Raw genomic sequence first — 15,143 nt, forward strand, 5'->3', positions numbered from 1 at the left:
AATGTAAAGATTTGAATGGAGAAGGCTAATCACAATCATGCAAATTGTATGGACCAAAGGACTTGAAAATTACCTAGAGAGGATGGTTGACTTTGGTCAACTTAGTTGACAAAAAAGTTAAAAAGTTAACCCAAGTTAATTGTGGGTCATGAACTAGGGTTTTCTTTGCTTGGTGTAGATGAAACAATGCTTTTATGTGACTTGGTCAAATTATAAGCCATATGAATGAATCTTGGTTTAATGGAATATAATGCACATATGAACCACTAATGAATAACTAAGAATGTCTTGAGAATCACAATGACCAAAGACATATCAGACCAATGACAAATGCATAATAACCAAGGTACTACCATACGGAGGGAACAAAGACCTTGAATCAAGTCCAAAGATCTTGAAAACACCATAAGGATGGAGGTGTAGGTTTAGATGACAAGATGTATGATAAAACGGGTCAAGAACCTCTTCCCCAATGGGCTAGGGTTTTAGTCAACCTCATGATAAAAAATCAACCTCAAATAGAACATAAATTCAAGCATCTTGAATTAGGGTTTCATGAGGTACACCCCCCAGATCAAGGTCTTCAAACCAATCATGAAGCTCCACAATCAAACTTCCAACACATGGACATAATTAGGGTTTAGATGAGGCATACTTATAGATCTATGCCTTTGAAACAAGCAAAGTGTTTCACATACAAATCTTCAATATATGAGTCATCCATTAGGATTTTGATAGAGAGGACAATGCCCAAAGAACACCCACGAGGTCTCATAACCATATCATCAAGAAACTAGGGTTTCAATGACCTGAGGAGATGAAGTCTTCTTGAATCCACATCTCCAAGATCAAACAAATTAGGGTTTCATATCCCCTATGCTTTGATGAATAGTCAGTCTATACTTTTGAAGTTTGATCCATACACAAACCCTAACTTTACAAGCCAAGAGTTATGAATCTGTAATGATTAACTACCAAGTATTAATGAATGAATGATGCACATGAATGAAACATGAGTGTGTGAAGATGATTCTCAAGTCAAGGGTTGAGTGAAAAGATGAAAAAAGGATGGAAAATTTTGGGGTATAACACCTTGAGGTTGCACCATTCAACTAGGGTTGCTTACTGTAGATACTAATCCTAGATATAGATTAATAAGGGATACAACCGCCATTGAGGTGTAGGCCTGCCATCATTGCAATTGTCATGGCATAAGGTTGTTCTATACCGTCAAGGGGTAACAAAAAATTCAAAGGAAAATGAGGCCTTTGGTCTCCTAAGTTCAGTGTGACCTTTAGGGTGGTTGGAACACTAGACATTTGCGGCGGCGACGCCGCCACTTCTGGTGATATAGTCGAGGTCGACATTGGGCTTATCACAATAAGATTTTCACCAAAATTAGTCAAAGTTCCTACATGACCAACCGTCAATCCGACTGGTTGTTCTTATGAGTTTGAAGTATTGTTCTAGGGAATGGGAAGGTTTGTAGATGATGGACGTGACATTTCAGGAAGAGTCTTTCCACTCCTCATACACATACACACTCGACAACTGAATCCATTTCATGAAGAACAAAAAGTCAACAAAAAGAACACAACACCTTTTTGCCAAAAAAAAATCTACACAAAAGGGTCCCACCAGCGTGCCAATTTGTTTACAAGTGTTTTTAGTAAACAATCACGAGTTTAGTTCACTTAAGAGATTAACTCGAAAAATCTCAAAGATAATTTGTGTAAAGAAGAGGTACAATGAAAAACGTGTGTGTGTGTGATTTGGGTTTAAAACGTTTGAATCATAATCAACTGGATACAAACAATAAACTTTGGATAAAGATAATAAACAACAAACAACATAAATAAAGTAAATGACATTTAACGTAAATACTTTGAATACAAAAGGTTTGTAAAAGGTTTAAAGAATGGACATAGACTCACATTTTTCATAAACTATTTCGCTCTACAACTTAGGTACTTTAGTTCTATAGAGAATCAATGAGAATTTTACGACCTTCATTTCAAGGCTTGAGTCTGCTTTATATACCAGTCCTAAATAACTGCCAACAAGGTCGTTTGTCACACGTTCGACGCGTGTCATACTACATGGGTTTTTATCCTCTAAAATGCTTCCATGCGCCTTCAGTGTTTAAACTGCTGACTACCCCACTATCAATCTGGTAACTGCCTTGAAAACCTCCTAACTGCCTCCCGTCGAGAGCTCATAACTCACTTCCAAAGAGTTGTCCAGACATCCTCTTAAATGACTCTTATACTAAAATATAATAAGTCCTCAACATCTAATAAACATATCGATTTCGACACCAATATCTATCAGTCGGGATGTTGATTTGGTGTAACCCTTGTGTACATGTTTGGAAGAGAGAGTGATCCTAACCTTGTGGACATGTTCTCGAGATTCTTCCAAACCATGCTTATTATACTAGTCGAGACCTCTCGGCCAATCTAGGCAGCGTGTCAAAGACCAAGTGTTTTTATACTTAGTTATTTTTTGCATGGTTGCTATCATCTTTTGCCGAATCCTTTAGCTATAATTTTAGGCTAACAACTGCCCAGGTCCTTCTAGTACCCCGAACCATCAGTTGTAAAAGAAAATCTAGAATGCTCCAGTACACAATAGGATAAGGAACTTCATGTGGAGGTTGGGAAAAATATCCTTCCTACCAAAATAAACCTACAAAAGAAATGAGTCAAGTTAGACAGTTTATGTACAATGTGTAACTCCTTTCCTGAATCAGTTCAACACCTTTTTATGCATTGTGAGCTTGCTATACTTGTATTCTTTTCCCCTCTTATGGGCATTCATATCCTAAATGATTTGGGTTTGAATAACTGGATGTTGTATATGTTAAATTAGAAAGACCTTTTTGGAGTCTAATTGTTTTGTACTAATCTCTGGAAAATTTGGAACGCAAGAAATTATTGTTTGTCCAAGAACAAACCTTTTGAGCCTTATGTTGTGGCAGACGGAGCTCTTGACTCGGTCATGGAATTTAACAAAAATAACCTGGAGCTGAGGTCCAAGAAGTAGATGGTGCATATGAATGGTATGAACCCTCACGACCATGGTTTGAATGTAATTCAGGTAGATGCTAGCTGCTTTTAGAAGAGATTTATGCATATGAGATGCATTATCAAGAACCAAGATAATGAAGTTCTGACTGCCTCTTGTAACAAGAACTTCATCACTGTGGAACCGAGTATTGCGGAACTTCTTGCCATACAACGAGGATTACAAATATCAAATGATCTTAAGTTAGAGAAACTGTTGGTTCAGTCAGACGCGATGTTTGTTGTAGACTGTGTTAATGCTGTTGAATTCTCAACAACTTTAGAAAATATAATGGTTAATTATAGATTTTTATTGGATAACTTTAAGGAAGCCTCTGTTACGTTCTTGAGTAGGAATTCTAATGGAGATGTTCACAACATAATTGACATAGAAAACATATTGGTTCTAAAATTTGAATGAGTTTTATCACGGCTATTATCTATTCTGCATGTTTGCTACTGTTCATTTTATTTCTCAATGAAATTTCATATTTCTTAAAAAAAAAACAAAAAACAAAATGATTTCAAAGTTAGAATTAATAAAACCTACTCCTACCCATGTATAAGGGATGATAATGAAAAAAAGGTAGACAAATGATAAGAGACAATACGACTCAAATTAGTGATGTAGCATACACATGGATGTACATCTAAGTTTATGCATGACACTTATCTTGCCAAATGGCTAATAAAATGATTAACCAAATATACATTAAATTGAATTATTTTAGTGGAATAATGTGAAATAGGCTTTGAAAGATGGATATTTATTTTTGTATGGCATGGAACGAGTGGAGTTGATTGAGACATGTGACAATCCTACTACCTTTGCTTAAGTTGTGAATTAGCAAATACTAGTGTTCAATTGTTTGGGTTGGGTCCCTCCGTGAAACAAAAACCCTAGCACTTTCTCTATCAATTCTCCAACCAAAACCAAATAAGCCGAAAGGCCATTTTCCCACCGATAGATATAACATGTTATCATCATAAAGCCAAAATTAGGGTTTCCAATTCCAAAAAATGTACAAAGAACGAGGCTTTTCTGCCTCCAAATCGGAGGATCGGAAACGAATCAACGATGTTCTCGACAAACAGCTCGAGCGTTCCTCTCCTTCTACTTCTCGTCCCATCAATGGCAAAACCAACAAAGACAGAGAAAACAACAACACCATCAAGGATCCTCGTTCTGCTTCCGTTTCCAAAACTTCCAATATCTCTGGTACCCATTTCTTATCTTTATTCACTAATTCAATATCTTAATTTTCGCATAATAAATACCATTTCCATTTCCCCTCTTTCGGCGTGACCTAATTTTTTTTTGTTGAAGTTTTTGTTTTTGTTGCATTTTGTGTTTTTTTGGGTACGCTAACACGCTTGAATGGGATCCAAATACTTGTAGTTTAATTCGGCTTACAAATTTAGGTATTTAATTCATGTTTGAGACTTGTAGATTATTTGGGTGTTGCTGTAATGTACTATAAAGAATGGAACTTGAAAAGAGTTTTAGAACTTTGTATGTGCAAATGGAAGGTTAGCATGGAAAGCTTAGATGGAAATCATTGGATATGATACTTAGGAATTTATCTCGTTTATATCCTCTGGTGTTTCATATGTGGTTGTTTCTGTTTGTCATTTTTCCCCTTTCAATCAAATAATATGTCTAAATAATGGTGGCTAGTGAGTATGTTAGTTTGCACAAGATGATATTGGCATTCATGGGCTAACTTAGTTTATGTTTATGCATTGGCTGCAGAGGAATCTGAAACTGACAGTGAAGAGTCGGATGTTAGTGGTTCTGATGGAGATGACACATCTTGGATCTCATGGTTCTGCAATCTCAGAGGGAATGAGTTCTTTTGTGAGGTTGATGATGATTACATCCAAGATGACTTCAACCTTTGTGGGTTAAGCAGTCAAGTGCCTTACTATGATTACGCCCTTGATTTGATTTTGGATGTTGAATCTTCCCATGGTGAGCCTACATTCATATTTTTTGTTAATTTTGTTGTAATGGAATGCTGGTGTTTGGATTGCTCCTTTTTTTTTGTTATACTTCACTTTGCTTCTACGTTGGTGTGGGAATTAGTATTCTTGAAACTGAATTGATAGTGTATGGTTGCATCTCTGGTTGCCTTTCCGGTCTATTTTTTTATATATATTGTACAACTGCTTCTATGGTTTAATTGGAATTCTTAGGTGATATGTTCACAGAGGAACAAAATGAGTTAATTGAATCGGCAGCAGAGATGCTTTATGGTATGATTCATGCAAGATACGTACTGACAAGCAAAGGAATGGCTGCAATGGTATGATTTCGCTGTCACTTATCACTGTTCTCATGCTTTTTGATTCAGGAAATTGACACTGTTAACAAGTAATAACATTGCAACTTTTTGCAGCTTGACAAGTACAAAAACTATGACTTTGGCAGATGCCCAAGAGTTTACTGCTCTGGACAACCCTGCCTTCCAGTTGGTCAGTCAGACATTCCGAGGTCAAGTACCGTGAAAATATATTGTCCTAGGTGTGAAGATCTTTATTATCCTCGGTCCAAGTATCAAGGCAGTATCCTTATGACCTTTTATCTATTATTGGATTTTTTTCTCACTGATTTAAGCTGGTGAATATTTGCATCACTCTGTCACTCAAGCTGTTTTTATTCTCTTGGGCCTCTCATTTTTACTTCCTCTTGGGGTTCATTTAATAGTTTGCTATATAAGTAGTGTGTTTGTACTTTGTAGGGATGTAACTTTTTAGGTTTAGTTTTTCTTAGCTATTACTTCTAGCTTACACTTACCAGCTAGCTTGGATTTAATATCCGGAAAGAAATATTGATTTGCATGTGAGTTATAAACTGCTCTCTGGACATGGTTAACCATATCTGGGAACTACAAACTCAACCGGTTTTGGTAAAAAAAATCTTGTGCTTGAGCGGGTTGTTATTGCAGACAACACTAGAAAATAAAATTCATACAATTAATATTTCGCATAACCACTATGGAGATGAGGTTGATGATCTAGGTCTATCAATAATGGCTATTTATAACCTCAAAATGTTTGGTGACTTCATAAAAACAATGAGGTAAACACAAATTTTGTTTCCTTGATGTGTGAGGCTTGGTCATTATAGTCCTTGATTGTATAAAAATACAAATACATTCTTAAGTGTCTCCTTGGTGTGTAATTTTAGGAACTAAATTGACTAGTGAAAATACACCCGAGGACCAAAATGACTAACTAAAGGCACACTTTAGGATGTGTTTGCCATTTCAATACTTTCAAGGACTAAAATGACAGTGCCTCACGCTTTCATGGGCTAAAGTGATATTTTACCTAAAAACAATGTTATTTTTCCTTATGTGAGAAAACTATACCTGCTATTGTATTTCCAGTTCTTGTAGAGCCTCAAGTAGAAACACAGTTTCTGAAAACCTTGGGATGCCTGTGTATCTTATAAAAAGTAGTTGAACAGTGACCAACTTTTGGAAGTGTAAATTTTTTGAAAGACCTCTTTCTCTCTTCTCTCTTTCATTCTCATAAAGTTTAGCCATTTCTTGTATTTTTGGTTAATTTCAGAAATTGTTTTTTCATTTGTTTGTTTAGTTACTTAGTATCATTTGTCTGTTATTCATGTTTTGGAATGTGATGTTTTTAAAGTTTCCTTGACTCTATCTAGACATTGATGGAGCCTATTTTGGAACAACATTTCCACACCTTTTCTTGATGACGTATGGACAACTGAAGCCACAGAAGCCAGCTCAGGGCTATGTTCCTAGAGTTTTTGGGTTCAAACTTCACAAGCCATGAATCTGAAGTTTAAGCTTTCAAGAAAGTAAGAGGCTGCTTGGATCTCATTTAACTCTTCCTTGTCTAACTCCTCGCAGCATTCAGCAGATCAAAAGCTTTTGAAACCAGTACAATATAGACATCTGTTTTACTTGTTTTAGAAGCGTGTTGTAAAGAAATATGAAGACATGTGAAGCAAGTGCCTAGTTTCACTTTCAGCTTCAAATTCAATGAGCAAGTGCTTAGGTACTTGACGTCACTTTTTAATGTCTTATTACAAATTGTATTTGGCAAATTTCCTTAATGTTTTCTATGTCCCTGATTACATATCTCTTGGCGTTTTTATATTGTTTTATTCCATTGCCTCATTTCTGTTATGTTTAAGTTGAATTTGTGGAAATCTTCTCAATGGATTTATACATTTTGCTGGTTTTATAGGCTCACTTGTTCTGGTTTTATACTTGTCTATCCAATGTTAATGTTTGACTATTTGGAATACAAATACATACATATTGATGCATCATATATATTATCTAGCCCGTAAAAATCCAAAAATATATTTCAGATTTTGGAGATTCATGAAACATAAATATTGATACATACATATTGATGCATCATTTCTGGAATGTCTTCGAAAATACATTTTTGGAATGCACATATTAGTGTGAAAAATTCAAAATGATTTATAATAAAAAACAAAGACAGTAATAAATATTATCATAATATTTTGGAGTTTGAACATGATCTTATATTAAAGGATAACAAACATAAAAAAGTTATTTAATATATTTTAAATCTATATAAAATTATGAACTTTTAAAGTTTAGATTTTCAAAAAAATATCTGTCATTATTTTGTATTTTAGTCTTTATTTGAAGATTTAAAATAAATATTTTAAATATAAAAACCTATTATTAATGATTAGTGTTTTAAATTTAATAAGAATTAAACTAAAAATTTGTGATTATGTAGAAATTAATACTCAATTAAAATAAATTTTATCACCAACAACGGCGAGGATATGGATAATTAAAGAGAGAATGTGTATATGAATAAAATAACACAATCGTCATGCACGATTATCTACCCACTCGGACATGAGTATGTGAGTTTTGAAAATCTATTTTTGGAGATATTTTAGAAATGAATTTTTGGAATAATTTAAGTTATAAAAATAGGGTGTGATTAAAAAATATGATTAAAAAATGAATGAATTGTGTTGCATGAGGTTCGTGTCAAGATGTATTTTCGAAATTTCAGGGGCATTTTCGAATTTCTAGGTGGTGTCTAAGTAATATATAGGTGCATTAAGAAATTTTTAAAATGGGATGATATATGAGATTTATTTCAAGAAAACATTTAGATGATTTCTTAATGTACCATATATGATTCTTACGCCCACACGAAAATACTAAAATGTCTCCAGTTTTCGGAGATACATCTTCAGACGCACCATAACACACAAACACACAACACAAGCCATTTTGAGTGGCGCCTTATAAGTTGGATTTATCTTATTCTCGAGATGCATCTTCAGAATATTTCAAGTAATATATTCATAATTAATCAGTTCAGTAGAAATTCCGAAGCCATATCTCCGGAAGTTTGGGCGGAATTTTGAAATATTTTGTCACCTTTGCATGCCAGATATTTTCAGATATGCATCTCCAGAATAATCTGATAGAAGACAAATCTGCATGATCACACAACCATTGTTATTGTTTTCCAACACAAATCCTCACCAAAAACCCACCCATTCTCAATCCATTTTTCACTCAAAGTCTCCAATCTTGTGGTTCATCACATCAAAGTGAGCAAAAGAAGATAAATTTTAGGTAAAGATTCTTTATTTCACACTGCATTGCTCACATTAATAATTTATTTTATCTAAAAAACGAGCGTTGTGTCCGAAAATGTATCTCCGAAACGAGTATGAACTTTTCCAGAGATGCATCTCCGAAACTAGTTTGTGTTTATTTTTCAACTCTGTTTTGAGCAGTGACGCTTATATACCGTTATATTGTAATTGTTTTCATTATATATGGTGCATCCCGATATTTTTCCAAAATAATTTGCTTCTCTGAATGTCCAAGATGTTGTTTTAAAGACGGTAGATGTCGACAACCAGTTTAAAAACGAACAAGAGTTTGAATCTCGTGATCAAATGCTTCAATGGATTCATATGGAGATCTCTAAACTTGGATTTGGTGTGGTTATTGGAAGGTCTGATAATGGTTCGGATAGAAGATGGGCTTTTGTGACAATGACATGCGAAAGAAGTGAAAAATATAGAACTCATCTCCGAAATTTTAAAAGAGAGGACACCAATTCAAGAAAAATGTGAGTGTCCATGTAAGGTGCGTGATTACATGTTGGCTGACAAAAACTAGATATTTAATGTCATATGCGGTTTGCATAACCATGATTTGTGTGAAAAATTAGCCGGTCGTCCTAGTGTGTGTCGGCTCATGCCGAAAGAGAATGAATGTGTTGCTGACATGACATTGAATTTGGTTCAACCGAAAAATATACTTATAACATTGAAACGAAAAAGATCCGGAAAATATATGAAATATCAAGCAATTGTATAATATTCGACATCACAGTTTTGGAACACAAATTTAAAGACAACACTCTTTATTCTCAGTTGGCCGATAACATTTCTCGGACGATTTTGAATTATATTTTTCACGAGGCTAAACGAGCTAATAATGTAGGCTCCGATAGCGCAGAGTATGGATGCACAATTGTAAAAATGTATGGTCTCCCATGTGCTTGTGTTATTGCAAAAAAGGTGAAATTTGGTAGCCCAATAAGAATGGATGAGGTTTGCACTCATTGGAAGAGACTTAGGTTTGATGGTAATGATGTCATGAATGACAATAAATCAAATATCTCTATTTTGACCGAATGGAAAGTGATACAAGAGATATTTTTGAAAGCCGATGACAACATGAAACTCTACATCAAAGAACAATTGAGGAAGATTGCTTATCCGGAAACCACCGACATAAAACTACCCTCTCATCCGATAAAAAACAAAAGGTGCTCTGAAGAAAATGAAGCCTACACCGAATAACAATTCGACTACACAATCTCCTTCATATTTTGAACACGTTGGCAAAGTTTTTCCCAACTCACCAACTCCAAAATCTCAAAAAAGTGTTGTCAAAGGAGCTCGCATCAACAAACCACCTCCTACACCGCCTTCACAAAAAAATCCATTCATTGACGAGATGCCGTTTTTTATGCACAAATACATCGAGTGAATCGTCAATGTTGTGAGGACGGTGATTGCGGTTATCGAGCAGTTTAGGCTTTACTCGGAAAATGAGAAGATAATCATACACTTGTTGGTCATCAACTTATCCAAGAGTTGAGGATGCATAAAGAATCATACACACGGTTGTATGAAAAGAAAGAAAAATTTGATGAGGTTTATGAGTCTCTTGTTCCTTGCCTTAGCGGTCCGACACCAGAGGCAAAATGGACGCGCTTCTCTGACATGAGTTACCTAATAACATGTGCGTATGATATAGTGTGTGTTGATCTGACACAATACGATTTTTCGGAAACCTTTTTCGCACTACGCACAACCCCACCTCAAAATCCAAATGATCGTATTATGTGTATTGTGTGACCTTCAAAATCAAGTCATTTTGTTCAAGTTTACTTGAAACCAGGATGCCCTATAACATTTACATCACCGGAGTGGATGAATCATTCAATAACAAAAGTCGAGACCTGGTTGGATCCTCTTATGGAAAAGATGCAAGAGTTCGAGAAATTGAGCAACATTGAAAGAGAATCAAATGCACAAAAGTCCAAGGGGGTACCACCCATAGATTTAACCGAAGACATATGTTTCGATTCATTTTAATTTCTTGTTTATCCGGACAAATAAGTTTGTGTAACTGTGTCTCAATATAAATGAAGTGTAATATATTCAACATTTTTTCATATTTTGTATTAATGCATTTTTTATCTTCCCTATAACAACATTTGTTCTTTTGTAAAAAAAAGTTCTCTTTTAAAGGTTCTATTTTGGAACTGCTTCATGAGAGGTTCTAGAGATGTATATCTAGAACAAGATGATAGGGTGCGGAATCAGAGATATATCTCAGGAATCAGTATGCTAGTTATTTAGTGATCCATATTGATCTATGACTTCTATAAATTAAGATGCTCTTATATTATATTTCACACAAAATTAAAATGTCAAAAATGTCACAAATAAATATTAATTGGTATGTCGCAAATGTCTCCTTCTCCAGCTCTACACTGGGCAAACGTTTAAGCTCACTGACCTATATCAAAGATATTAAATATGAAATACACCATCTCCTACCTTATAGAGACAATCAAAGGATTTTGAAGCTCGAGTATCATTCATCGTCAATTGACAATAGAGGGAAGATTGTGTTAAGCAAATTTGAACTCAAGACGCAAGCAGATGTAAGGGCTATGTGGAATACATATTTCTGTTTCGAAATAAATTTTTTGCTCGAGTTGGAAGCGAGAATTTCAAGATCAGTCGAAGATATTGCGAATATGTTGAAGCGACTACCTATATATTGAAGTAATGTTTCATTTTATGTTGAAATGATCTATGTAATCCTAATTTTAATTTATGAATCTTAATTTCATTTTAGAAAATTATATGTTTTTTATTCTTCTACTGATGTGTCTATGTTATGGAAATGTAACTACGAAAATATTATGGAGATACATCTCCGGAATTAAAAAACTAAATAATAAGGCGCCACTCAGAATGCCCTGTGTTTACTGTCTGATGGGGTGCGTCCGGAGATGCATCTCCAAAAAATGGGGGCACTTTTAGATTTTCGCGTGGTGCCTAAGAAATATATATGATGCATTAAGAAATCCTCAAACATTTATTGGTTCACGATAGAAAGTGTTGTTGTAAGTTTCAAAATCAGTTTATCAATGTTTTTAGAACCGATAAGATTGATCAAATTGTGATTAGTTCAACCAGTTTGTTTTTCTTCAAAGAGGTCTTTAATGTTTAATAATTTATTAATAATTCAGTTCAATCAATCTTTTGAATTATGATAGAGATTTCACTGATTTGATCTACTATCTGATTTTATAACATCAATGATATAATAATATACATATTGCAAAAGATATATGTATGTTAATAATGTAACGTGAATTGTATTCAATTTTATCAATGGATAACAAACATTCACTAATCACAAAAAAAATTGCCAACTTCTTTTTTATGGTTTTGTTAGGCAAGTTTGGAGGGGACTTTGAAAAATAGGAAGGATTGAGTGAAAAGAATAGAAAAGTTTTAGTTGGGAGTTTTTGAGGCATTTTTTTTATTCTTGCTCTTTTTATAAGCAAAATGGATTGAAAAGGGCACCAGGGGCGCCCAACCCTTACAAGAAAAATCCATGGGAAAAAAACGAAGACACACAGTCGCTCAAAAACGAATGCCAACTAAGACAATCTATAAGGAAAATGACCCTCACTCCTGAATTTTCAACATTCCTCCCTGAAATAAGATTCTATTCTTACTTGTCCATAAAGGCCAACAAATAGCCAGCCATAACATGAAAGATAAGTTACAAGAATCGTTAGATACATAGGTAAAATAAAAAAGATGAGAGAGTAAAGAATATTGCTCTCAACATGAAAGATATGTTACAAGAATTGTTAGATACATAGGTAAAGTAAAAAAGATGAGAGACTAAAGAATGCCGTTTTCCCTCATATCTAACCCCATCCAAGCGCCCATTTGAAGCCACGTATGTATTCTTGTTGAGCAATTAAGGAACATGTGCTCTAAATTTTCATCAACTTTCCAACAATGGGGACACACTAGCTTGTGATTTCCATACAAAATACCTCTTTTAGCCAACTCTGATTTCGTGGGCAATCTCTCCAAAAGCAACCTCCAACCAAAAATTTGATACTTGCTAGGGATTTTTATCTTCCAAATTAAATTCAAATCCTTCAAAGTCTCTGTTTCGATGGAATTATTGGAAGCAACTATAGTAGAAATTCTAGAGTAGCAACTCTTAACAGGAAAACCACAATTGTCTTGCCTCAAAACTATTTCATCATCTTTGTCAAGCCTGGGCCGAAATGAAAACAAAATTTGCAAGAGATCATTGAGCTACAAATTTTTTGTTTCAGTAAGAGCTTCTCTTTGAAATTGAATATTCCATCTCCAATTAGAATGACTCCAAGCACCTCGATCAACAATTATACAGTCAGGATCTGCGGCGATTGCGAATAGATTTGAAAACAAAGAAAGCAGTGGTCTATGCCCAGTCCAACAATGCTTATGAAACAAAGTGCACATACTGTTGTCAGGTTTTACACTCAGTGACCTATTAAACCAGTTGCAGCCGGGAAGAATTACATGACCCATTTTCAAGATGTCCCTCAACCAAATATACATTTTACTATAGAGCCTTTGGATTACGCCATCACGAATTCTATGATGAATGTTCTCGTACTTGAAAGACAACAAATTGTACCAAACAAAATATGTATCAGACAAGTATCTCCAAAGCCATTTAGTTAGTAAAGCAATATTGAATCTCTCAAAATGTTTGACACCAAAGCCACCTTTCGATTTTGGTTTACAAATTATGTCCCAAGCAACCCAATTGAATTTTTTCTTCATCTTACTACCACCCCAAAGAAAAGTCCTTTGAATTTCTATAACTTCATTCACAATGATCTTAGGCCTTGGAATGTTGCTTAGGACCGAGTTCAATAAAGCCACTCTACCTCTTATAGAAATATTTTTTCCTTTCCAACTCGAAAGTCGCCTTCTCAATTTATCTACTATTGGATTCCAAGTGGTTATCCTTCTAGGTCTACCTTCCACTTGAACCCCTAAGAAGCTGAAAGGAAAACAGGCTACGTTGTACGCAAGAAATACACAAGAAGCTTGTAAAACCTCATGCTTCACTTTGATACCGTAGATGAAGCTCTTGTTGAGATTGACTTTCAAACTGGAAGCTAATTCAAAACTCTGCAAGACGGCCCTGATTCTCCAAAGATTGTCCCAGTGGCTGTCACAAATGATGATTGTATCATCTGCGAGCTGAAGTAAATCAAAACACACATCATCATTCAACCTAAAGCCTCTGAATTCCCCTAAGTTTCTAGCATTTTTCATTAATCCCGCTAAACCTTCTACCACCATTAAAAATATAAAGGGGGATAGAGGGTCCCCTTTCCTTAAACCTCTCTCAACTTTAAAGTCTTCAGTCAGGCTACCATTCATAAGGACCGACATAGAACTAGTAATAATTAAAGCCTTCATCCAATTCATCCACATAGGTCCAAACCCCATTATTCTCATGACGTATCTAAGGAAATCCCAAGAAAAATTATCATAAGCCTTAGCAAAATCCACCCTTACCAATAAACACTCCTTCTTAAATTTCTTCGCGAAATCCACTAATTCATTCACTACTAAAATTCCACCAACCATTTGTCTTCCCGCCAAAAAAGAAAATTTCTCTTTAGAGATTAAACCTCCCAACACCTTTTTAACTCTAGAAGCAATCAGCTTTACGATAATTCTATAAAGGATACCAATTAAGCTAATCGGACAAAACTCATCTAAGGCTTGAGGGTTATCTACTTTAGGGATCAAAGCTAAAAAAGTTGCAGTAATAACTTTCCATAATTTCGCATAAATATGAAATTCATTAGAAAACCTAATGATGTCAATCTTTACCACCTCCCAACAAGTTTTGAATAATCCCATATTGAATCCGTCTGGACCAGGACTCTTCTCACTATTCACAATCTAAATAACCTCTTTGATTTCTTCCACTTGAAAAGGAAGCTCTAAAAAGTATCTATCAGAGGAACTCAAACTCTTAAAATAAACCCCTTCAAGCAAAGGTATGTAAAAATTTGATTCTTTGAATAACTGTTCAAAATGGTTTTTTACTTATGTCTTGACTTCCTTTACCTCCGTAATTTTGCCCCTAGCTGAATCTAAACCAACTAGACATTTTCTTCTATATCTTTGCTTCATAGATTTATGAAAAAAATTCGAATTTGAATCTCCCTCTGTTAACCAACACATTATAGATTTCTATCTTAATATACTCTCTTTGAGATTCATTAACTCCCACACTTTCTTTGAAGCCTCCATCCTATTGTTGACCACTCCAATTGTAATATCGATCCAAGGTTCATCAACAACCAAACAATCCATATCATTCAGATTCTTAATTGCTTCCTCTACCTCTAAATACATAATTCCAAATACTTCCTTGTTCCAACTTTTAA

The 15,143-nt window shown here is 34.7% G+C and overlaps 1 protein-coding gene across 2 annotated transcripts; it reads left to right on the forward strand.

Moving 5' to 3' along the window:
* The first annotated feature begins 3,789 nt into the window (after nt 1-3,789).
* Nucleotides 3,790-7,180, forward strand: LOC127074262 (casein kinase II subunit beta-1). Of its 2 annotated transcripts, none has more exons than XM_051015567.1 (5): nt 3,790-4,284; nt 4,819-5,037; nt 5,262-5,371; nt 5,465-5,630; nt 6,742-7,180. In XM_051015567.1, exons 1-5 carry the CDS (start codon nt 4,086-4,088, stop codon nt 6,870-6,872), a joined length of 825 nt encoding a protein of 274 aa, XP_050871524.1. In that variant the 5' UTR covers nt 3,790-4,085; the 3' UTR covers nt 6,873-7,180. The 2 variants fall into 2 exon arrangements, with proteins under 2 accessions (XP_050871524.1, XP_050871525.1); XM_051015568.1 differs by having other exon boundaries at nt 5,277-5,371.
* Nucleotides 7,181-15,143: the final 7,963 nt, after the last annotated feature.

This window comes from Lathyrus oleraceus, chromosome 4 (genome assembly GCF_024323335.1).
Source record: "Lathyrus oleraceus cultivar Zhongwan6 chromosome 4, CAAS_Psat_ZW6_1.0, whole genome shotgun sequence".
Lineage (NCBI taxonomy): Eukaryota > Viridiplantae > Streptophyta > Magnoliopsida > Fabales > Fabaceae > Lathyrus > Lathyrus oleraceus.

Coding starts and splice junctions, on each gene's coding strand:
- LOC127074262 (XM_051015567.1), top strand. CDS start 4,086: ATGTACAAAGAACGAGGCTTTTCTGCCTCCAAATCGGAGGATCGGAAA. Junction 4,285..4,818: donor CAAAACTTCCAATATCTCTG/GTACCCATTTCT, acceptor CATTGGCTGCAG/AGGAATCTGAAACTGACAGT. Junction 5,038..5,261: donor GGATGTTGAATCTTCCCATG/GTGAGCCTACAT, acceptor TGGAATTCTTAG/GTGATATGTTCACAGAGGAA.